The sequence below is a fragment of the Patiria miniata genome, unplaced genomic scaffold (assembly GCF_015706575.1).
Source record: "Patiria miniata isolate m_02_andy unplaced genomic scaffold, ASM1570657v1 HiC_scaffold_7, whole genome shotgun sequence".
NCBI classification, from domain to species: domain Eukaryota; kingdom Metazoa; phylum Echinodermata; class Asteroidea; order Valvatida; family Asterinidae; genus Patiria; species Patiria miniata.
The window spans coordinates 35,798,045-35,820,631 of NW_024037074.1; the positions used below are offsets into that span (position 1 = coordinate 35,798,045).

The following is a 22,587-nucleotide window of genomic DNA, read 5'->3' on the forward strand; positions in this document are numbered from 1 at the left end:
ATACAGAACCGAAGATAGTTATTCAATGTTTAGAAGTGAAGTAGATAAATGCATTTTTATAAGACTGTGAAGTTTAATAATGATCAACATATCTTACTCATGCATGAGCGGCCTGACGACAGTGGAACCCATGGTGTGTGCCTCGTAGAATAATGTATACAGGTAGGGAAGCAATGTGTAGCGTATCAGGAGAACGTCTCTAGTATCATTAGCGAACTGTTCACCAAAGGCGGCTGGATCCTGAGGCTATAATGAACCAGAGAGTGTACACGTGTCAATGCAAAGAAGTGAATGAAAAGATAATATGATCTTGGCAAACAAGGGGTTTTGCTACATGCCCCCCACGAAACCCGGACAAGGTTGCAGCTGTTTTGGTACAAAGTGCATGTGAAGTCATTTATTTTGGGTGGAATTGACCATTTTGAAGTTTTGAGATTTTCTTAGACAGCATCTATATACAACCTCCGAAAATATGAATATTAGTCTAGGCAATATTTAAAAAAGGACTCATTTAGGACAAGAAGAGGCATTTTTGAGTAGAAGTTGGTAACCTATCTATTTTACCTAATTTGATGGTGCTGAATCCAAAAATGATGGCTACCAAGCTGGATTTTTAGTAGAAAATATGCCTAATTTGCATAAATCTTTAAAACCTGTCGTGTAATATATTTGTTCCCATATTTGGGAATATTTTGTATATATTTTTTGTTCAAGTTTATTTTGGTGATTCTCCTTACACCTCCTTTCTTCAATAACATTTTCTACTCAGATAAGTGACTGAATGATTATGAAGATATCATCAAGTAGTCCCGCCAAACGTCAGTACTGATGAGCTTCAAATTCACAAAGTTACTTAATCTAGCTTGTAATATGCGAGGGGTAATCCTCCCCCTACACTCTAGACTATTGTTACCCAACACTTCCTCTAGATATCCTAAGATTCCGGGGACGCAATGACAACACTAAAGAGGAGGGTTCCCAACCTCGTCCCCAGTGCTTACTTTATTTCCAACCTCGTTTCCAATAGAAAGCCCTGGATAGGAACTTTCTTCCCGTATTCTGATTCGATACCCGTAATGGATTTATATCGTGTACTTGGTGTTGTTATTTCCAACGTGCATTACGTGTTTTCACGATCACTGTAATCATAACGTCCGTACGTCTTCTCAAAAATACTCCTTTTCCATTCCAATTTGTTCATATTAATATGAAATGTGATACTGCATATTGGCAGGAAAAGATTGTAACATTTTAACTTCGAAAACAATCGTGTTTTCGTGACTCACGGCGTGGCGAATTGATGCTGTTTTTATTCCAGACACCGCATACAAAAACAAACGCTAATGTAACGCATAAGCAGGCACCAGACTTTTCCTCATTTGCATATGTGTTCAAAAATCTTGCACATGCAAATGATCCAACACCACGATGAGAGAGCAGGTAGTGGTGGGCGCGTACTGCTCGACACCCTGGGGACGAGGTTGAAGGGTTCCCTTCGTCGAATATCTTGCATCAAAATGGCTGTTATCGTCATAATCATTATTTCCGACGAATGGCATTTTTCACCTAACAGCCCCCTCTCCCCCCCCCCCCCCAAAAAAAAATCGGAAATACTCACGATGTTATTCAAGCCATTGTGGTTTCTGGAAAAGGGATAGAATGCGCCCAGCTGCATCCAGCGGCGGCACATACCGATGGTGGTGTTCTGGAAAAAGCCACAGATGTCTGCGCCGATCTAGACCCAGCAAAGGAGACACCAAAATGATTACATCTCACAGAAACAAGGAATATAATGATATTATATAGTTGTCATGTGAGTATTGAAAGCCACGTAGGATTATTTGCAATTACCCGGAAATGTATACCTTCCGATTTAAAGGGGATGTACAACATTTGGTATTGCTGTAATTTTCAGAAATGGATGGATTTGAGGGGTTAGTTTTTCATATAGCAAATATTGTTACACTGATTTGTTTGAAGTTTTGAAGGTATTTCACATTAATTTGGTAGTTTTGTTTTTTGATGTTTGCAAATGTTGTATATTTCCTTTAACGACAGAAACCTTGCTCAAAGTGAAGATGGGACAGGATATTTAAGGTGGTTTCGAAATATGAGGCCCAAAAAAACTGTGCATGTGTTTTCTCAAAATATATCGTGGCCAACAGATTAGTTTTTATGTACTTTTGTGGCTTCAAACGAAAAAAAATTATACAAAAGCAAATGATGTTATTATGAATACCCGTACCTTTATGGGCAGACCTACGAATAAATTAACTGATCATTTGATAATTGACGACGGTTACTTACGTATGGAATGCCAAACAGGTTGAATTCAAGCATCCCTGGATAGGAAAACCAAATAACATTTTAGAGGAAGGTTTATCCATGTTTTGGCAAACACCAAATTTCTACTTTTCTAGCATGACGTAATTACTTAACTTCCCGCTCCTATAATTAAACCTGTATAGGTCTATTTTAATTCTTGCCCGTTCATATTGAAAACGATGTTTTAGACAATGAAAAAAGTGGACCGTGAATGCCTTAGTTTTCATCATTAATTTGCGGACAGGAAAAACGAAATAATTAATTTTATGTAGATTAGGCCCATATATCTTTAACCAAATTATAGATTAAACATATTTTAAAATCCTTTTTCTTCATTTATCAAGAACATCTCGAATGATCACAATGAAGTTTACGTTATAATTGGTGGGAAAAACATGTACTGCGCTAAAAAAAAAAAAAAAAAGGTGTTGCACTTGCAATTTATTGGGTTTTGTTCCCTTCAATTTTATTTATTATTTTTTGAATCCTTGTATAGATGGATTTCTTAGATCTCACCGATGATAGACTTGTGCATATCGGGCCACTTGCTGGTATTATCCCCCAGCCAATGACCGATGTATTTGCCACTGCCTGGGTAAGTAGACCGAGATATAACAATGCCACGCTTGCCTGTCGCTGCCTCGTTAGCCCTGTGAATTTATATAACAGACAAGTCAATTAGGGCCCAATATCTCCAATTATGAGCACATCCTGTACCTATACAGCTCAAAACAAAGAAATTCTGCTAAAAAAATCCATGGGCGTGGCGATGTCCCCCACCCCGAAAAAGCCCACACCCACCCCCTGAAAAAAGCATGGCTACCTTTCAACCCCTGAGACTGTCAGCAAATTTTAGAGTATCCACGTATACGTTACTACGTAGTGTGGACATTCCTTTGTTTTTGCGTAGTTAAGAGCAACCTGTGAAAAAAATCATTTAACTCACACTGTGAAAACTCTTTCAACCCAAGTTGTTTTCTGTGATTCCCTTTAGTGTTTCTCTTCATTTTGCCACAGATAAACCTAACCCCAAAATGCTTCTTAACCTGTTTTCCAGAGAGGGGAAACACTGTGTGGACGTGGGCAAGTCCGCACAACGTCGCTGCTATACCTAGTTTATGTGGACCTCTTTTGTTCGGAAGCCCACACAGTGAATGTAACGCTTGTACACAAAACACAGCATTTCCGGACGAAAACTGCTCTTGTACTCGATTATCGGCTACAGTACATTTCAGATCTCTGACCCAGCGATACTTTGCTTTTAACCATTTGTCGACCATACCTAAGTGTGGGAGCAGATTGACTCCACCCAAACAGACTATGCATGTTATAATGCATGGTCGTATCTGATGAAGTACGGTGCTGCTTAGCATCCATACATATGGTCTTGTCCGTAATGGTTCCATAGATCCCTGGGAACAAAAACATATTTATGAAGCTATCAAATTACGTAAAATGTCATTTCTGGAACACATTTTTTTTAATGGTAATGTCGCGACGGTTTGGATTTTTACTTCCTCTGTACTAAACAGGGCCACATCCGATGTAATTGTTTTATCGAATACGATGTCTTTGGTGTTTCGGTTAATAAAAAAATACTTCATAAATAAAAAGGAGTCTTTCAATTGTTTTTGTCTTTTGTGATGAGGCTATCTTTATTCATCATGAGTCCTCATAAGTCCTCCTAAGAAAACAAATCTTCTAGTGTCCAATCAAAGAAATCACAAGCTATATATTCAAACGAACTGTGTCGAAAGCAGCCCTTTGTAATTATTATTGTTTAAGAACAATCATGAATCCCTGTTGCTTGATCATGTAAGCCTTACCGATATGTGAAAGGACTTAACTGGACATGCGATGGACTCGACTAGAGTACTGTATGCTGTCGATGCATCTCGAGGATCTAATTATGTTCTACCAACTTGGAGTGATGATGAATGAAGACAGACGTTTAGTAAAGCCGAAGGGGGGATGGATTGGTATGAACTTACTCGGTTGAAACGGTGGACGGTTGTATTCGTTTGGTTCGCATCCCTCCGTTGATCCTTCGACAAAATTTGCCGGCTCATTCATGTCCTAACGGGAGGCAATGGTTTTCATTACTATTTTTTTTTTTTACATATAATGCGCGATATTCATTCCAGTATTTATCATTCGACCAGCACTTTCAATTTAGGGTCTATTCTTATAGCAAAATCTGACAATATATTACATAACGACTAATTACAATTTTAATTTAATTTATATCCAATGGAATACATGTAATTATAACTTTGATTTTGTATGTGAGGAACAACGTTGAATAAAGTTTTTAGCAAATTGAAAACTTGAATTGTTTTTATTCCATACCTCATTAGAAAATTAATTATTACGCTACAAAAAAATGAGCAATTCTATTGCAAAAGTGGCCACGCCCGAAAAGCACAGTCATAACACCTTATGAACCGTCATTCTATGGAAACAATTGAAATTATTCGGAAATAAAACAAATATTAATAGTTGGATCATAGCAGCATCATACTTACGATCCAGATCCCATCAAACTTGATTCGGTTATAGAAATCGGTGATTTGATTGGTCCACCATTGTTCTGTACTTGGTTTGCTGAAGTCGGGGAAGGCGGCGTGGGCACGGTAATTCTTTCAAGGAAAAAACAAAAACAAAAACAGTGAAACTTAGGCCTATAGTCAATTGAAACTTTGACAAACTTTCCTAAAATACATGTATTCTAATTCTTCGATTTTAAATTCGTTACCATAACCCCATAAAATGACAATATCGACATCGTTGATTCAGCTAGTTATCACTAGCGCTCATAGAAAGTCAAGATTTTAAAACAAGGTGTTATTAACTTTCCCGCTACAGCACATAGTCGACTATGGTTGGACTAGTCGACTACAGTTGGACTAAAAGTTCTACTGGCCTGGTAATGTTGGTCTTACCGCGACTTGGTAGTCCCATTCTTGGCTGGTGTCCACAGTAATGTTAGGTAGATCTGGCCATACCTGTCACGAAAGAAATTGAAGAAAATATAAGCCTACTTTATGGGCTAAGTTTCACCTCTTCCTGTCGTCAATGTTCACACGCGTCATAAACGTTTACACTTCACGAGAAATCTGTTTCTGTCAATCTCACGAATGATCGGACTTTATCATTCGCTTATGATGTGTGGGCCTGTACTTTAAGCAAACTTTGTACGTCCGAAGATTAACTAAAGCAAAAAAAAAATTCGCCGATTGCCTACTTAACTTGTTCAAAGGGAGGGGGTTCGGATGAGGACTTCAACTTGTCGTATATATATATATATTTTTTTTTTTCAGTCCGGGCGGAAATATCGTTCCTCCGTCGTTTTCTACATGCGATGGCCAGCAGACAAATCAGTAAAGCAAAAAAAAACCACACAAATCTTTGCCGACAATTGAGATGTGGTCAATCGAACTAACGCAAAACATGCGAACAATTTGTTAAAAAAAAAACAATCTAATGAACGAACAAACTATCAAATTAGGAAACGAACAAATCACACAGAAAAACAAGCAAACTAACAAATAAACATACAAAACAAAACGAATAATCTGACACAGATTGTATTAGTACAAAGTTATGCTCCATTCAATGCGCACGTGCAATGCGCACAAGGAATTATTGACTCCGGGTCACCGGTAAAACAAAATATTATATCTATTAAAAGTTCATAGAAATGATAGGTTACGTCCAGGACCCTATAGGCTTGTGGACGAGCGAACACTGTGGACCTTTCTATTGTTGCCACAAAGGTATTTAAGCCTTGGTTGGCTACAGAGTTTACCAAAAGTGTCATCTTCACACCCTCATTATGTAAGAAGAGAGTATTTTTTATAAAAGTCTTTTGTAACATTTGTTGGGGGTTTTTTTTCAACAATCCGAGAATATGTTTTGAAACATTAATAACTATATACCTTATTTTTGCAATGTTGGACCTTCCATAGTTTGCCAGCCCGTGGTTAACAAAATGTGCTAAAGCGGGATGGCAATAGAAAGGTAGGTCGATACACCAGTGAATGTGAGACTGACCTTTCCGTAGAGTATTTCTCCGTTTGCTGCCTTGATGAAGACGTCTTCGGTCACACCGTCATCATAAGGGGCATAAGTACCACTGGTCTCGTTAGCAGGAATCGCTGGATCCTTGGAGGTAAGAACTATAGCTCACAATCTCTTTGATTGCGTGGATTTTGCGTTGGGGAGGTTTTTTTTATAATTTAACACTTGAATTTGCACTTGGGTCATTTTATAAATTTGGGATCTAACTTTTCCAGCCCCTGTCACATTTTTGATGTACTCCTTATCACAGTCGTCCTCCAAGAGTGATTATTTATAGCAAACTACCTATCCAACAAATACAAAATCGCGTGAAGTCATTCACACTTGAAAGGCAAACTATGATGGTAACACGGATAGGAAATGTCATACTTTAGACCCTAGAATGACCCACGTCTGAACTTAATATTTTAGGCCGATCTGAGCATTAAAGGAGTACATTCGGTCAGATGTTACAAATTAATATTCACGGTTTTTTTAATTAGGCTTTAAATTGGTGGGTGTATTTGTTTACATTTTTTTGTCTATACATATTTCAAGCATTGAGTTTTGAGGCAGACTGCCCATATCAATCTTCTTACCAAGATAATGATGTAGCGTGTGCCGTTGGCCTTCAGCTCATCAACAAAGTCCCCCAGCCCATCATAGCTGTCACCAATGGTGAAATCCATCTGCCTGTTCATGTAGTCGATGTCACCGTATTGTATGTCCTGTGTAACAAACCATACCGTTACATCATTCTTCGCACCAATGTTCTTCATATTTCATTGTTACCGTCACCACCACAGCAGACATTTATTTGCCATCATTTACAATTAATCATCCATTTCTGTGTTTTATCGTCACTAACCCATTTATTGACATTAACACAACCACTCCAGTCTGTACTGCATGGCAAGAACCCTGTATTTAACACTCTTTTGGTATGCCGAATGAATCTTCCAACGTCATTCTCAGGGTTCTTTTACCACAGGATGTGCTCTTGTGACATCACTCGTTCATCTTGACAAAACTTTCAAGCAGTCTAATCGCTTGACTGTCTGGTCACATAAAATTCCTAAGGATGTCACTGCGAGACATTGTGTCAAATCTTTTCCCCTCAGGAACTTCCTATCCAATTCTTTCCTCCCGTTTTCCCAATTCAAACGAAATGTGAACAGACATCTTCTTCAATCGTAACTTTTTGTTCTTTTCCTGATTATTCTATATTTTGTAGCTCTGGCCTCATTTTCCAACACAGGGTCAGGCTATTTTTTGCAAATAATGTTTACAAAAAAAATGTAGTTTTCACAGTAAAGCACATTCACCTACCAGAGGAATGTCGTACTTCTGCATGCCCGCGACGACCTGCTTGACTCTGTCTAACGAATTGTATCCATAGCGACAAAGCTGGAAGCCCAGCGACCAATATGGCGGCATGTAGGGGCGTCCAATAGCCTATGCAAAACACAGACCGTCAAAAAAAATTGGTCTAAAATTGCGGAGACTGACTGAGTTACTAATTGCTAAATTCATGACAAATTGGACATATTGCAATATCGTGTAACATTCTGAAAGCAATAGGTTGGCGCGGACATCATGATCAACGAACGTGTGAAATCTCCTTATCTCGTTCCCAGACCCATTTTTGATTTCATAAAACTGAATGGTTCTCGAGTCTTGAGTGCTGAATTGTTACACTAAGCAACCAATGAAAACACACCTGCTCATGAAAAGATGTTTTCATCGGCTGACGTAGTGCCACGCATCTCTATCCGGTTCGTTAGTGTGACGTCAGTTCAGGCTAAACCACGCCCACTGACCATTAAGTAGCATTGGAACCATTGGAAAAGGAAGCTAACGCAACTAAAGTGTTTATCCAATGGGCGCTGTAATCAGTGGTGCGTGCGTGTGTATGACGTTTTCACTAACGAACCGGATAGTAAGTCATTCCTTATGCTGAAACACAATATTGAAAATCCCACATCATGCCCTTTACCAATTACTTCTGAGGGAAAGTTTTACTGCGCCGTCCGCATGGAGTTTCTGTTTAGCACAGCGCGCGGCACACCACTCACCTCCGTGTACTGCTGGACTACATTCTCAGGGGTTGGTCCCAAGAACATGTAGAAGTCCAAGATGCCACCAATGGTGTGATACGTGAGAGCCGGGGCTGGCTGGAATGCAACATCTGACGCAAGGACAAAAAGGACTTCACGTTAAAACAAGTGCGAGTGCACAATAAGCTCAAAATGTGCCAGAGCTTAAAAATGCGACGCCGATGGCACATAATATTATGGAACACCATACTTAAGAAGTATACCTAGACTCATAGCGGTTTGTGATAAATACCACACATATGTGACATTACTGAACATATTTTGTTTCCATACCTACAAACTTTTCTTAAACATCTTTCCGAATTGTTACAAACAATTTTTAAGTTTAAGTTTTTTGTTTGTTGGTTTTTTTTTTATCAAAATTTGGTAGTTATATTTTGTGGAAAACTTATGGGACTTATTTTGGTCAATTTTCGGGGACTGACATATGCAAAATAAACGCGCATGCGCACGGTCGAAACAAAATCGCTGTTCCGAAAACCTTCAGCAAGAGTGCATTTTATGACCACGGCATGGCATTTGGTCAATTAGTCAATTATATTTGTGGTCAATTTTCGGGACAGACAGACCGACCGACCGACCACCAAGTGACATGTAGAAGCTCCTGCCAGATCTTAAAAATATGTCAATTGGTAAATAACCGGAAGCATCCCTTCTTTCACCGGTACCCCTTATACAGCGGCGCCTTTCACACTGTCGAAAATCTCCTTGTTGGACCCAGGTTGAACACTGAGATTTCGGAGACCCCTTCCACACGGCTTTTTCACCGGAAGACTCGGAACCCGGCTTCTTCACGGGTCCGGCGCTCTACACGGGTAAAACCCAACCCCGTTTGGAACCAGGCTAGACCCGAGTAGACCTGGTGTAAGTATGAATGGTATAACGCCTTGCCTTTTCGTGTTCGACCCGGTTCCGCTTTTACGGTAGACCCATGTTGATTTTCAGTATATAAGGCGTGGGTAAATTTGGTAAAATGACAAAAAAAGTAGTTTACCACTCCAGAAGGCGCCAAGCATAGCTCCCATTGTGTCCACCTGGGTCCACCCAATGTTCCCCAATACCTATGTTCCCCAATACCTATGTTCCCCAATACCTATGTTCCCCAAAATCCTTGGGGTTAGAGTTAGGGATAGGGTTAGAGTTAGTTAAGGTTGGGGAACATAATGTATTGGGGAACTTAGGTATGCACCCGTGTCCACCATTATCTCAAACTATAGAGTGCGCCCTTTCCAAGCCTGAACGGACGGCTTATGGGTGCATACCTGCAAATAAACTCCCATAGACACTAGTGCTAAATGCCCATACTTCAAAATTATTTTTAAAATACTCAAAACTCTCACAGGTATTCAAGCTGCACAGAAAAATGATGATCAATGTGTCATCTTTCATTTTCTTTTCGATATTTGGTGGGTTGACCATTGACTTTTCGAGATATTTTCACGCAAAGAAGACGACCCCTATTTCCCCCAAAGCGGAAAAGTAGCCATCTTGAAAAACGATCCCTCCACAACATGGCAAAATAGCGCCACTTTCGAGCCCAGTAGCATCCAAAAGGCTCAGAATTGGAAGCCCCAAGTCCGGGCCAGAGGTTCATTACCATATCTCTTCAATTCCCCAATTTTACGGCGCTCAGAACTCTCTAATATAGAATATTTTGAGGGTATAACTTTTATTCATGAGCGTGGCGGATCGATTTACCGGTGTGCACCCTTATGTATGTCTTACCCATTGCATTACTGTTGAGCAGCATAACCCCGTGTGCTTTGTAGTCTTCCTCAAGGCTCGTATAGAACGGATGTACACCATAAAGATTACCCTCGCCCTGCAGCACAAACAATTATATAGGAATGGTCACTGAAATAATGATGACTTGCGGAATCGGAACTTTGGATTTGAAATTATGAAATTGTGATTAGGGATTGGTTTTTGCAGTTGTATACTTTGTCACCTTACGCCTCTGCAACCGCGATTCGTACCTCACCAAGGCAGTAAGGCGGAATGTTTCCGTACCAAGTTGGGTAGTCATTTACTTTTCTCCTTAAGATTCAGAGTTACCCTATTCACTCTTATATTGACATTTTTAAAAATAATCTCTATAGCTTTCTTCGGGCTATACTCGTTGTGCACTTGAGGAGCCGTGGTTTTATTTTTACCAGAAGGGGGGGGGAGAAGAAATAGAAGCAATCTATAAGCTAAGACCTCAAGCTTAAAAAAAGCGTTTAAAAAAACACATCACACGCAACAACCCCACTCTCTCTCTCATCACACATGTTCCAATTTAAATGCTTGGTGTTAGTTCTTGGGAGAAAGTTTCCGGGCAGCAGCCAAAATGCAGGAATCCTAACCCAGGTTGAAAGCATGGTACCTTAGTGGGAAATTTCCATAGGTTTGTGCACAAAAAAATGTTCCAACTTTAATGATTCCAGTAACCCCAATTTCCCTTATCATACCCTCACGAATTCTGGTACATTTACGTTTTGGACTATAAGCAACTGATCTAGCCTATTTGTGACGCTAAATCTTTGCCTCTAAATATGTGTTGTGACATTAGGAAGTTGAAATGTCTCCTTAATGTCCGGTGTCTCCCTAGGGTATAACTTATGACGAAAAAAGTCTCCTATAAGGGTACATTAACCGGGAATTTAGTCACATGCATATAGTGTTCCTAACGGGACATCGCAGTCATCCGTAAAATTTATGTTAGCCTCCAGGGCCACCATACTTACACTTGGCGGCTGATCGCGGCTGAACATCCCCCACGACTTCCACTGAATGTCGTGGCGGAACGACGGATGCTCGTTCTCTCCGAAACCGTAGAGATTGGTAGACGGGAGCATGGTGGTGATCTGAAGGAACTGGTCAGAGAAGATGAATGGGCCAAGTGACGTGTCCCATCTGAAGAAGAAAAAAGATGACAACAGTCGAGAGAACATTACAAAAAACAGTCAGCCAACACCTTATTGTAATAACGAATGCCTATATCAGAAGCAACACTAATTGCAACAACTGGTAATGTGGATCCAGCGACATAAACAAGCAACAGTAACAACACTGACAACAAGACAACACCTTTTAAGCATTATTTTGATTGATAAGAGCCGATGACTAATCCCGGGAGATGAAGATACCCTTTTTTATAGTACATGTAATTGCCTTAAGGATCGTCCACACTTTGATTATACCAAAGCAGTAACATTTTGAAATAATTCCTTCAATCGTAAACTTCCAAAAGGCCTACACAAAATGTGTATTCATTCAAGACCAGTATTTTGATTATTCAACCCTCGAAGCTTTTGCTATTTACAATTTGGAAGCCTAATATTGAGGCACTGCTGTTGCAAACAGAGCTCAGTGCCGACTTATAAAAATATTTTCCCCTTGAAATTAGCCCCCCCCCCCCACACTTCCAACTGCTGTCTGCAAGCCTTAGCACTACTGACGCTACTTTTCAAAACAGATTTGCGCCACGTGCACGATCAAGGGTACACCCAGTAAATAGGCGAAAATCTGTCCGTCGAGCTCATGAATACAAGTTAGACACTCGTGTTATTCTATATTAGAGAGTTCTGAGAGCCATGGAATTGAGGAATTGAAGACATAGGGCGCTGCACCTCTGGCCCGGACTTGGGGCTTCCACTTCCACTTGGATGCAATTGGGTCCACAAGAGGAGCAATTTTGCCATGTTGTGGAGGGATCCTTTTTCAAAATGGCTCTTTTTTAATTTGGGAAAACATCATTCGTGGTACGGGTGGTCTTCTTTGAGTGAAGGTTTTCTCGAAAACTCAAAGGTCAACCCACCAAAAATCAAAAAGAAAATGAAAGATGACATGTTGATCATCAGTTTTCTGTGCAGCTTGAACACAAGTGAGAGTTCTTAGTATTTTTAAATGAATTTTATGAAAAGTATGGGGAGTTATAACAGGTGTCTATGGGGATTTTTACACTGGGGAGCACCCTCAACGTACAGAGCTAACTGGGTAGACGAGCACGCGCATGCGCATAAAAGTGTCACTCGACCAAAGTTGCAGAGTTCAGGAGGGCAAAAAGTTGCTCTTCGTGCGTACTTGGCCCCCCCCCCCCCCCTAAATGTTACAAAAACCCAGTTTTTCGACGGGTGTTTGAAGGGGGGAAATGAAGCCACGACAAATAGCACCTTTGGTTTTTGGTACATAATAATCCTGACCTTTTATTGTAAACCCATAGGCCAGTCGTGTCCCTTGCGAGACAACACAAAGTATAATCTATAAACCGTTATCTCGTGTCAACAATTTTACAAATGGTCTCTGCACCGCTCCCATGGTTACCGTTCCCTGCTTAAATACTGATTTAGGACCGTAACCGAACCCTACCCCACCCCCCGTGTTTTGTCTGGGGAAAAAAATCACCATTTTTGTCTCGAATAAGACCTACAAGCATGAATTCTGTGGCCGCATGTTCTGTTTACATTGGATTATAACATGTTCTTTCGATTACAATTTTTACCGGTATATTGGCTTCGTTCATTCTATGATATATATTTGAATATAAATGTACAATGAATATTTTATGTTCCTTTGATATTTTTTTCTTCTTCTTCTACTCTTTTGGGAAGTTTTTTTTCATGATGCATGCTTCTTCCATTATTTTTTAATTTTCACTTTTCGCTTGTATTAATTGTTGTTTTATAGTTATTGTTGTGGTCGATGTATGTATATTATTTATTCATTTAAGACTGCAGCCTTATACTTCTCGTTTACATCGTGGTAGAGCCGTTACTTACAAAACTGCACCGGAGTCCTTCCTCGTGATCTTCAAGGTGAATGGATTTGATGTGAAGGCCACGTCATACAGTGTCCTGAAGGGTTGGGTCTCGGGTGCCTGGGGCATATTCAGTGGAACCTCATAGCGTTGCTTGGCAGGATCGTAAAACTGTTGGTTGAATACAAACCATCTAATAAGATGTATACCAGCAAATATAAATTGAAATCGCAACTCGTGACAGCGAAACGTTTTCATCTATCATGATAAAATTCAAGTCTGTCTTGTCCATATTCTCCAGTTAAGTTGGTACCTAATTAGTCTGTACGTTCCTGCATTTGGATCACTGAAAACGTTGAACGAATACCCCAGGCTTAAAATATATGGTGTCTACAACAAAATCTGAACACTCAGAGCGTCCTCTTTTTCACAAAACAACACATCTTGATGTAGCTATCACAAGTTAGTTAGTTTGGGCCAATTCAAAAAAGTGCCGCTTTTTCATTTTGGGTGAGGGTACTTTCTTTAATTTTCTATAATCTTTCTTTATTCGGTTCTGTTATTTATTTATTTATTTTTGCAACAATGATGAGTTCTTATTTTGGAAGAAACGGTAGTCCTGAAAAGGACTGTTTTGTTTATCGTCTTAGATGTTTACTGTTCTGCTCTGCCCTCTACTCGGTTGCCTCTTTCACGCGCGGATGCAAGTTTCGGCCCTTGTTCTCATTGTGGCAGTCAAGCATCAGTCGCCGTGGACAAAATGGAAAGCGGCCTGTTTTTAATTGGTTTTAACTCAATAAACATTTTTCCGATTGAAAAGAATTTGTCGTTGTTGAAAAGCAAAAAAGTGTACTTGTCCAAATATGTATCACCATGATTTTTTTTTGTAAGCTGTGAAAAAGAGGGCGCTTTGAGGGTTTGGAGTTTTTTGTGTGGGAAACCCCGTACAACAGACTTTGTTTCTCTTTTGTGGGCATTATCAAAATAGATTGTGCAACCTTTGGTGTTTCCAGGGTGTACTTAACATTGTTTGTAAACCGAACAAGGTGTGTTCATTTCATAGAGCATAGAACATTAACTTCAGAAGCAAATGTCATTTAGGCGGCCCCCCGCAACCAACATATCTGGGTTTCAATCTTATTTAAACTCTCGAAACAGCAGACTCGTTACTGGGGCTGCATGTTTGTATAGGATAGTTTTTTTGTAAAGTCATGGAGAGATGGAAGTCCCCTCCAGTGTCCGCCGATGTTTACCACAACGTGGGACTGCTTTTGTGGCAAAGAAAACAAATTGAAATCCTTCGAGACGGAGGTGTTCGCGAGCATCATGATTCGCCGGCCGCCGGCCCCCCTTCCCCAAACGCATGTGTCTGATGGAGCTGCTTATGGCACACCTTCCATTAAGGCAAACACAAATGCTGTTGTATTTTTGATCATTCTTTACCGCCTGATGATTACAATGAAGTAGTTTCCCACCGTCACAAATAAAAACAAAGATTTACACTGTTATCGACAAAAAGAGATGAGACCGCATGATTTGTCAAAGATGAGCATTGGCCCATTAATAAACATAAACAAACAGGTTAATTGCTTTACTATCTTCCTTTTTCTTCTGCAGTTTTATACTCTACATGACTATCTACCAAATTGTGCAATCTTCGGTGTTTCCGTGTGAATGCACTTAACGATGTTTTGAAACTGGACTATAGTGCGTTCATCTCAAAGAGGATAGAACATTAACTTTAGAAGAAGGTTTCATAATAGGCGGCCCTTCGCAACCAAAATATCAGTGGGTTCAATCTAAAACTCTCGAAACAGTGGGCTCGTCACTAGGGCTAGTATGTTTGAGTAAGATAGTCATTGTATTTATATAGAGGGGTGGAAATACCCTCATGTTTCTACTGATGTTTACACAAACGTGGGTCGGATTTAAGCAAGGAAAATCTGAACTGTTTCGAGATCAGGTATACGAGCACCATCCTACCCCCCCTCCCCCCCCCCAACAAAGTCTCATGCGTATGATGAAGCTGTCATTGATGGCACACATTTCATCAAGGCAAAACTGTTATGCAGTGGCGTAGCCAGGAATTTTTCAGTGGGGGGGGGGGGGGCGCTGGGGGGGGGGCTGGAACATTTCATGGGGGGGGCGTCATGTAGGGGCGTCAATCGCTTCTCAAAAGTGGGGGGGGGGGGGACATACCTTGATCAGAACTGATGCGAGCGCGAAGCGCGAAGCCCTTACGGCGTGGGGGTTCGAGGCCCGCTTAAGGGCCCCGAAAAAAATTGGATCCTAGATGTTCTGTTGTGTGATCTGAAGCAATTTCTTACCACTTTCCTCCATGCTTTAACTAATATTTTCTTAGCAAAAGATAATTATTTGAACATCGTTTTCGAGGTTGGAGTCATTGAATCAGCTATCGGTATTCTGAGCTATAGGCGTGGGGTTCGGGGCCCGCTTAAGGGCCCCGAAAAAAATTGGATCGTCGATGCTCTGTGGTGTGATCTGAAGCAATTTCTTACCACTTTCCTCCATGCTTTAACTAATATTTTCTTAGCAAAAGATAATTATTTGAACATCGTTTTCGAGGTTGGAGTCATTGAATCAGCTATCGGTATTCTGAGCTATAGGCGTGGGGTTCGGGGCCCGCTTAAGGGCCCCGAAAAAAATTGGATCGTCGATGCTCTGTGGTGTGATCTGAGGCAATTTCTTACCACTTTAACCAATAATTATCTTAGCACAAAAGATAATAATTTAAACATAATTTTCGAGGTTTTCTCAGCTAAAGGCATAAGAAATGTTTTGAACATTGGTTTCGAGGTTGGAGTCATTGAATTAGCAACCAGAATTCTGAGCTATAGGCTTGGGTTTCGGGGGCCGCTTAAGGGCCCCGAAAAATGTTGGATTCTAAATGCTCTGTGGTGCTATCTGAGGCAATTTCTGACCACTTTAACCAATATTTTCTAAGCAAAAGATACATTGTAGTACATAATAGGGCCCTGTAAATGAGACACGAGTTCAAAAATCTGGGGGGGGGGGACATTTGATATTGTGTCCCCCACCCTTCAAAAAGTGGGGGGGGACGAGTCCCCCTGTCCCCCAGGATTGACGCCCATGGCGTCATGTAGATCAATGATAGATCCATTTAGAAAAAAAGAGGGGGGGAGAGGGGGGAGAGGGGGGACGACTGGGGGGGGGGCGACAAGGTTTCATGGGGTCGCTCCCCCCCCCCCCCCGTGGCTACGCCACTGGTTTCAAGGAATTTTAATTGGTCTAGTATTATTATTTAGCTTATATATGAATGAAGGAAAAAGTTTGTGCGTGGCCGATTCGCGTGATATCGCTGACTGAAACTGTGTGACCCACGGACCACCTGTCTATAATACGTGTTCCGTGGAGTGAGCGAGCAGTGCAGTGGGTGTTAATACGCATTTTAGATTATCATTATGCGCTATGTCACGCCGGTTGTCAGCTTACTGGTCCGCGGTCGCCGGTCGAAGGGTCGTTTCTCAGTGGTCATCATGTGGATCATTTTCGACTATTTAGATTTAGATCAATGATAATTTGTTTAGAAACTCAAAATCTCAGTGGGGGGGGGGGCGACTGGGGGGGGGGGGCGACAAGGTTTCATGGGGGGGGGCGGTCGCCCCCCACGCCCCCCCCCCGGTGGCTACGCCACTGCTGTTATGCATTTCTGATAATTCTACCGTAATCTCGAGCCTATCCCCCACTTCTACAAATGTAAACCAAAGATTTTCAGTTTCCTCGACAAGAAGAAACGGGATTAGTCAAAGATGAACATAATAGGCTCAAGGAGATACAGCTCATTGCTCAAAGACAGGATAAGTTGCCTAAAACTTGCCTCTATCCCAAAAGTAACCAACCGAATTGTTATTAAAAAACCCACAATTTTACTTGGGTTAAAGATCGCACTGGTACTAAACACCCCTTGAAAGTCAAGAAAATGTGGGTGATATCAATGATCAGTCAGTAATTTGAATGATTTTTGAAATAAAAGAGTGTATTTATGAAATTTGGTTTCGTGATCAAAAGGTTTGCATGTTTTTTCACTGTTTTCTCAAAATGTGTGACATCCACTGATCTGAAACTTTAACAGGTTGGATTTTGATCATTCTTCTCTCGATATTGAGCGGTGTTATTATTGAAAACGAACAACATGTGTGAAAAGCAAATATATATATATGGCCTTTAAATATCGTCCCTTTCCTGCAGTTTTTGTACTTGACCACCTCTAAATTCTCAACGAAAGCCTCATTTGCACGTTAAACAAGGTTTGTTTGCTTGTATTTATTCCCCTTACAAATATCATCGTCTTATCGACCGCTGATATGCCGAGTCAATATAACTACGAACAACGCGTTGTAAAACGTGACTGTATGCACAATTTTCTAGAAGTATATGATCGTCGTTTGAGTTGCCCGTGTAAAAATGTATAGTCCCATGCTCATAGATATTTGTGAATGCACTGGATTATCCCAGATTAAGTTTTATTCGGTTTATTGCTTTCACTATAGATGTACAAATAAATAGAGCACAGTGCGATAAAAGAGATAACTTGCGAACAGTTTAAAAGATTGAATAAATTATATCAACGTGAATAATTATACTTATCAATGCACGGCAAGTAATCTTTAGGCCACACCCAATCTTCATCTATAGTGATCAACAAACTAAAACAAAATGGAGCGCGTACCAAAGAAAAAAATAAGATTAAAATGATTAAAACAAAAAGGTTGGTCTCTCAGTTTATTTTTGTACCTTGAATCTCAGCCTGTACTCGGTTTGGTGCTCGATGTCCAGGATGAGTCTAGTGATGTCACCACCAAAGAGTGTGGGCGTGGAGGGAATCCGGTCCAGCGTGATTCGGTATCCGCTGGGCGTCTCGGCCTCCTTGCCAACCATGCGATACCCACCATAGTTCTTAGGGAAGAAGCACTTGGGCGCGGCTGTGTCGACCATAGGCATGGACCATATACACCCTCTCTGGAGGCAGATCTCTTCCGTGCCTTCCTCCCAGCCGGGGTGGCAGCTGACCCTCATGTGGTCTTCGATGTCGCCATAGGGTGTGGGAGGGGGTTCGGTAGTGGGTTTGGTAGTGGGTTTTGCAGGGGGTTCGGTAGGGGGTTTGGTAGGGGGTTCGGTAGGGCACTGTCCAGTTTGGGGAGACTTGGTAGCCGCGGTGTTTCCATAGTTCGGGTGAAGGAAGTACGTGAGCGGTACTGTTATTACTGTCACGACCATTGCTGTGATCACTACGGCTATTATAATAGCAACTCGGCTCATACCGCTCTTGGGGACGCGATCAACTTCCACCTCAAAAGTTCCCTTGCTCATCGTGAAGTTTTCTGATTGTTCTTTTCACGAAACCATTTACCAGTCACGGAGCGTCAAAACAGTTTTACCGACTAATTAAGTGTACCTGGGTAAATGCACTCGCCTACAGGGCGTATATGAAATCCTCCTATGTGCAAAGTCTAGATTGCAATCTAGGAACTTCCAAACATTGACATTACGCAAATCACACGTTCCACCAATGACACGGTTTGGTACGATACTGATAAGACCCTTCAGAAGTAGTGTCATGTTATTTTAACTTGTTTAAATACTCAATGTATGGTCCTGCAAGTGCAATAGTCTGCGTCTCAATCGTTAATTAGACTACTAGTATACATTCCCTGCACCTGATAGTGCATTACCGGATGCAAAATCTACTTGGAACGCGATTGAACCGTATACACAAAATCTTATGCGTTTTATTATTGACCCATGACCAGTACGATTATACATAACAAAACCAGATGCCGCTGGAATAGCGATACTATATATTAGGTCTAAGTTCTTTTTTTGGCGCTGGTGCAGCAGTTTTGTCTGCTCTGTGACTTGTGATGAACCCAAGTTCCAGGGTGACCGTATATGTAATGGCAAAATTAAAGGGAAGATACAACATTTGCAAACATAAAAACACGAAATGATCAAATTATCACGGAATACCTTACTGAATTGTTAGGGAATGACAGTCTAAAGCATCCTGTAAAATCGTGGCTCCTGGTGTGCTGACATTTGTAAGAAAAAGTGTATTTTTCCAAAGCTGGTCGGCCGACCTGAGCGTTGGAAAAAAAACTAGCTATTTTCAAAAACCGTACCTAATTTTTCATATCGCATTTTCTTTGCAATTGATTACACACCTGTGAAGGGGTACAAGCCTGCTATAGACTGATTCTTTGACCTTACAATTCCCCAAAGTCTATAAATTGATCCGTTCACCTTAAGTGGGGTCAGCGTTCCAGACTACAAGAACATGATTGGTTGTCTTGGTTTTTCCAGCATCTACAAACCCAAAACATGAAACAAGTCAGTTTAACAATATTTGCTATGTCAAGCTAATCCTCCAATCCATTGTTTTCTGAAAATTGCAGCAAAAGCAAATGTTGTACATTCCCTTTCAAAAAAATTGCTAGATTGAACAAAAATCTGCTAAATCCCTAATTACACAAACTACATTATAAACACTTTATATACTCCCATTCAGATATGATAACATTTCCTGAAACCCCAAAAATCATAACATTTCCTCAAATAGTACATTTTGTTTTAAATTACGCGTGTCTAGTCTGGCTTCAAATGTCTACAGTACTTTTACTGTGAACTCGTACACATCAGGGAACCTTGGTATTCCTAACAACTGAGGGCGCTGTACTGTGACGTTCGATATAAGCACATCCTATACAGTTTATGAAATTTATGTACAAATAATCAATATGTACATCTTTTGCTCGGGAACAAATGCATATACTTAAACCAAACAAACAAAAGATTATGAATTAAGCTCATTGTGCAATGGCAATCAGATTGAATATTAGCGGAGCGATACATAGTTGGATGGAAGGACGCAGCTTGTTCCGAGTCCTCGAAATTCTCTTCAAAAGTGAACTCGAATCAAGTTAAAGACAACTTACTGATTTGGTTCCAGGCTTCCGGCTTGTTGAAGTGTGTGACCACAGGCAAGGAAACAGACCTCAGACGTTTCACAGTCGTCAGATGCCGTCCATTTAGGGAGTAGTCAGTGTCCGACTTCGAACTGTTCTTCAGATGTAATTTCTGTATTATGTAATACAAACAGTCACGTTTTAAAACAAAGCAGTTCAGTGAAACAGTATAGGCATACAATGTGGCACTTCTGATGGCTTCCCATGGACTTCAATAATGCAACGTAAGGCGTGCACTCTGCATATCGGCAATTTTGTCAACCCCCCTGGACTGGAGTGTCATGGCCTAGCGGTTAAGAGCATCGGACTCATCGGACTCATGCTCTGGCGTTTCAGAGGCAACAGTGGCGTGGGTTCGAGCCTGGGTCTGGACACTTGTTGTGCCCTTAAGCAAGGCACTTACCCATTATTGCTTCGTCCTTCGGATGGGACGTAAAGCCGGAGGTCCCGTGTGTTGTGTAATGCAATGCACGTAACTGAAGAGCCCAGCAACACTTTTCGCTAAGAGAAGGAGTTTTTGCCTCGGTGTTTCTGGCCTCCTGGTACACTCCCTTACCGAGTCCTTAGGAGAAGAACCAACCAACCAAGTACGGTGCCAAGTACCCTTCAAATTGGTATGGCGACGCCAGTGGCTTGATAACACTGAAGCTTTTGCCTTAGGCCAAAAAAAAAAGTCTCCGGTTTCTGGTATGCGCGCGCGTCGCCGTAGCCATGCGCGTCGGCAAAATGAAAAAGGTTTTTTTTCAATGAAAGATGATGTCCCAGAACCGCCAAACTCACTGGTTTGACTGGAATTCTGCTGCCGCACAATTTTAACGTGTTTTTAGGTAGGTAAAGGTCGAGAATAAGCTTTATGTGGCCTCTCTGGACTCCCAATCCCATATAGGCCTATTTGTACTAAGTTTAGTCGGGCACCATTTGCAGTCATCAGCCGACATTTGAAGCAAAAAAAATCAGGTAAAAAAAAAAAAAAGCCGCGTCGCCGCACCACTTTTGGGGCAAGCTCCATACCAGAAACCGGAGACTTTTTTTTTTTGGCCTTATTTCCCCGTGACTATATTTGTATCGCCATTAATAACCACGAAGTCCATAAAGGGTTCATGCATTGAATTTTTCTTAGGAACATACATGTATTCTGTGCAACTTTCTCCTCTTAGTAACATCCCTTTTTGGTTAATTTTACTGAAAAGTGCCTTTTTTAAATATTCAAAATTTTCCATGCTCTTCCAGGCAACTGAGGGCGCTGGTGCTGTGATGGGGTCCGCTCATAAGTCCGACGCCTCATAAGTCCGACGCCTCATAAAATGAGGCGTCGAGGCGTCGGACTTGTGAGGCATAAATCCGCCTCATAGATCCGACGCCTCATAGCTCCGACGCCTCATAAGTCCGAAGCAGCGTTCGTCCATTGTCGGACTTATGAGGCGTCGGACTTATGAGGCGTCGGACTTATGATATGAGGCATACAATTAATTTATTCCGCCTCATAGGTCCGACGCTGCGGAAGTCCGACGCCTCATGGCTCCGACTCCTCATAAATACGAAACAGCGTTTGTCCATTGTCGGACTTATGAGGCGTCGGACTTATGAGACGTCGGACCTATAAGGCGGATGTATGACTCATAAGTCCGACGCCTCGTAAGTCCGAAATTTCGGACTTATGAGGCGTCGGATCTATGAGGCGCACGTCGGACTTATGATACGGCCCCGCTGTGATGTCATTTCAGGAAAACACTGTTGAGGGGTTTGTGTTGAAATTGAGAACCCCAAAATGTGCTCTTTGAAAACGCTTGTGAGAAAACAACCAATCACCAAAGAACTTTTACAGCGTATAACGGCAAAATATCAAACATTCTGTCAACTTATGGTGCTGAAATAACTGTAACATTGAGGTTGTTGCCTGAAATGACATCACACTTTTGTTCATGGAAGTTCGCATTAGCATGGAAGTTCGCATTAGCATAGTCCGAGTAACTAGGACTCTACGAATCGCCGTTTTTAACTTTTGGACATGGTCGGGCGATAGTAGAGTCCTAGGTACATAGCCTTATTGCGTTACTACATGTAATAACTTTTTTTGACCATTTTCACTCGTATACCTCCAATCAAAATCTTCAGATTTCACCCCCCAAACAGTTTTCAAACTGCCATATGCGACCCTGCAGGCTTCAGTGGGAATTGGAAATACAAATGGTGGTGGTTAGGTTTACATACCTTTTGGAAGAAAAGAGAAATTTCACCTTCAATTCGGGAAACATCCTTGTCACATATGCCTTGTTTGGGGCTGCCATTTTGAATTCAGGAAAAGTAGACTGGTGCATAGCTGGCTAAACTGTTTCCTGGCAAG

General features: G+C 41.2%; 1 protein-coding gene across 1 annotated transcript in view; it reads right to left on the reverse strand.

Annotated features, from left to right (window-relative positions):
• LOC119745545 (sucrase-isomaltase, intestinal-like) overlaps positions 1 to 18,711 on the reverse strand; it is a 26,316-nt gene extending 7,605 nt beyond the window's left edge. Inside the window, exons 1-16 of the mRNA XM_038221938.1 lie at positions 18,016 to 18,711; positions 13,262 to 13,410; positions 11,228 to 11,396; positions 10,227 to 10,323; positions 8,460 to 8,572; positions 7,714 to 7,839; positions 6,984 to 7,112; positions 6,379 to 6,489; positions 5,268 to 5,330; positions 4,851 to 4,964; positions 4,317 to 4,401; positions 3,608 to 3,737; positions 2,842 to 2,975; positions 2,308 to 2,342; positions 1,619 to 1,735; positions 98 to 246 (exon numbers count right to left, since the gene is read on the reverse strand). Coding sequence (XP_038077866.1) covers positions 98 to 246; positions 1,619 to 1,735; positions 2,308 to 2,342; positions 2,842 to 2,975; positions 3,608 to 3,737; positions 4,317 to 4,401; positions 4,851 to 4,964; positions 5,268 to 5,330; positions 6,379 to 6,489; positions 6,984 to 7,112; positions 7,714 to 7,839; positions 8,460 to 8,572; positions 10,227 to 10,323; positions 11,228 to 11,396; positions 13,262 to 13,410; positions 18,016 to 18,591 — 2,297 coding nt within the window. The 5' untranslated portion in view covers positions 18,592 to 18,711. The remainder of the gene's footprint in view (positions 1 to 97; positions 247 to 1,618; positions 1,736 to 2,307; positions 2,343 to 2,841; positions 2,976 to 3,607; positions 3,738 to 4,316; positions 4,402 to 4,850; positions 4,965 to 5,267; positions 5,331 to 6,378; positions 6,490 to 6,983; positions 7,113 to 7,713; positions 7,840 to 8,459; positions 8,573 to 10,226; positions 10,324 to 11,227; positions 11,397 to 13,261; positions 13,411 to 18,015) is intronic.
• Positions 18,712 to 22,587: the final 3,876 nt, after the last annotated feature.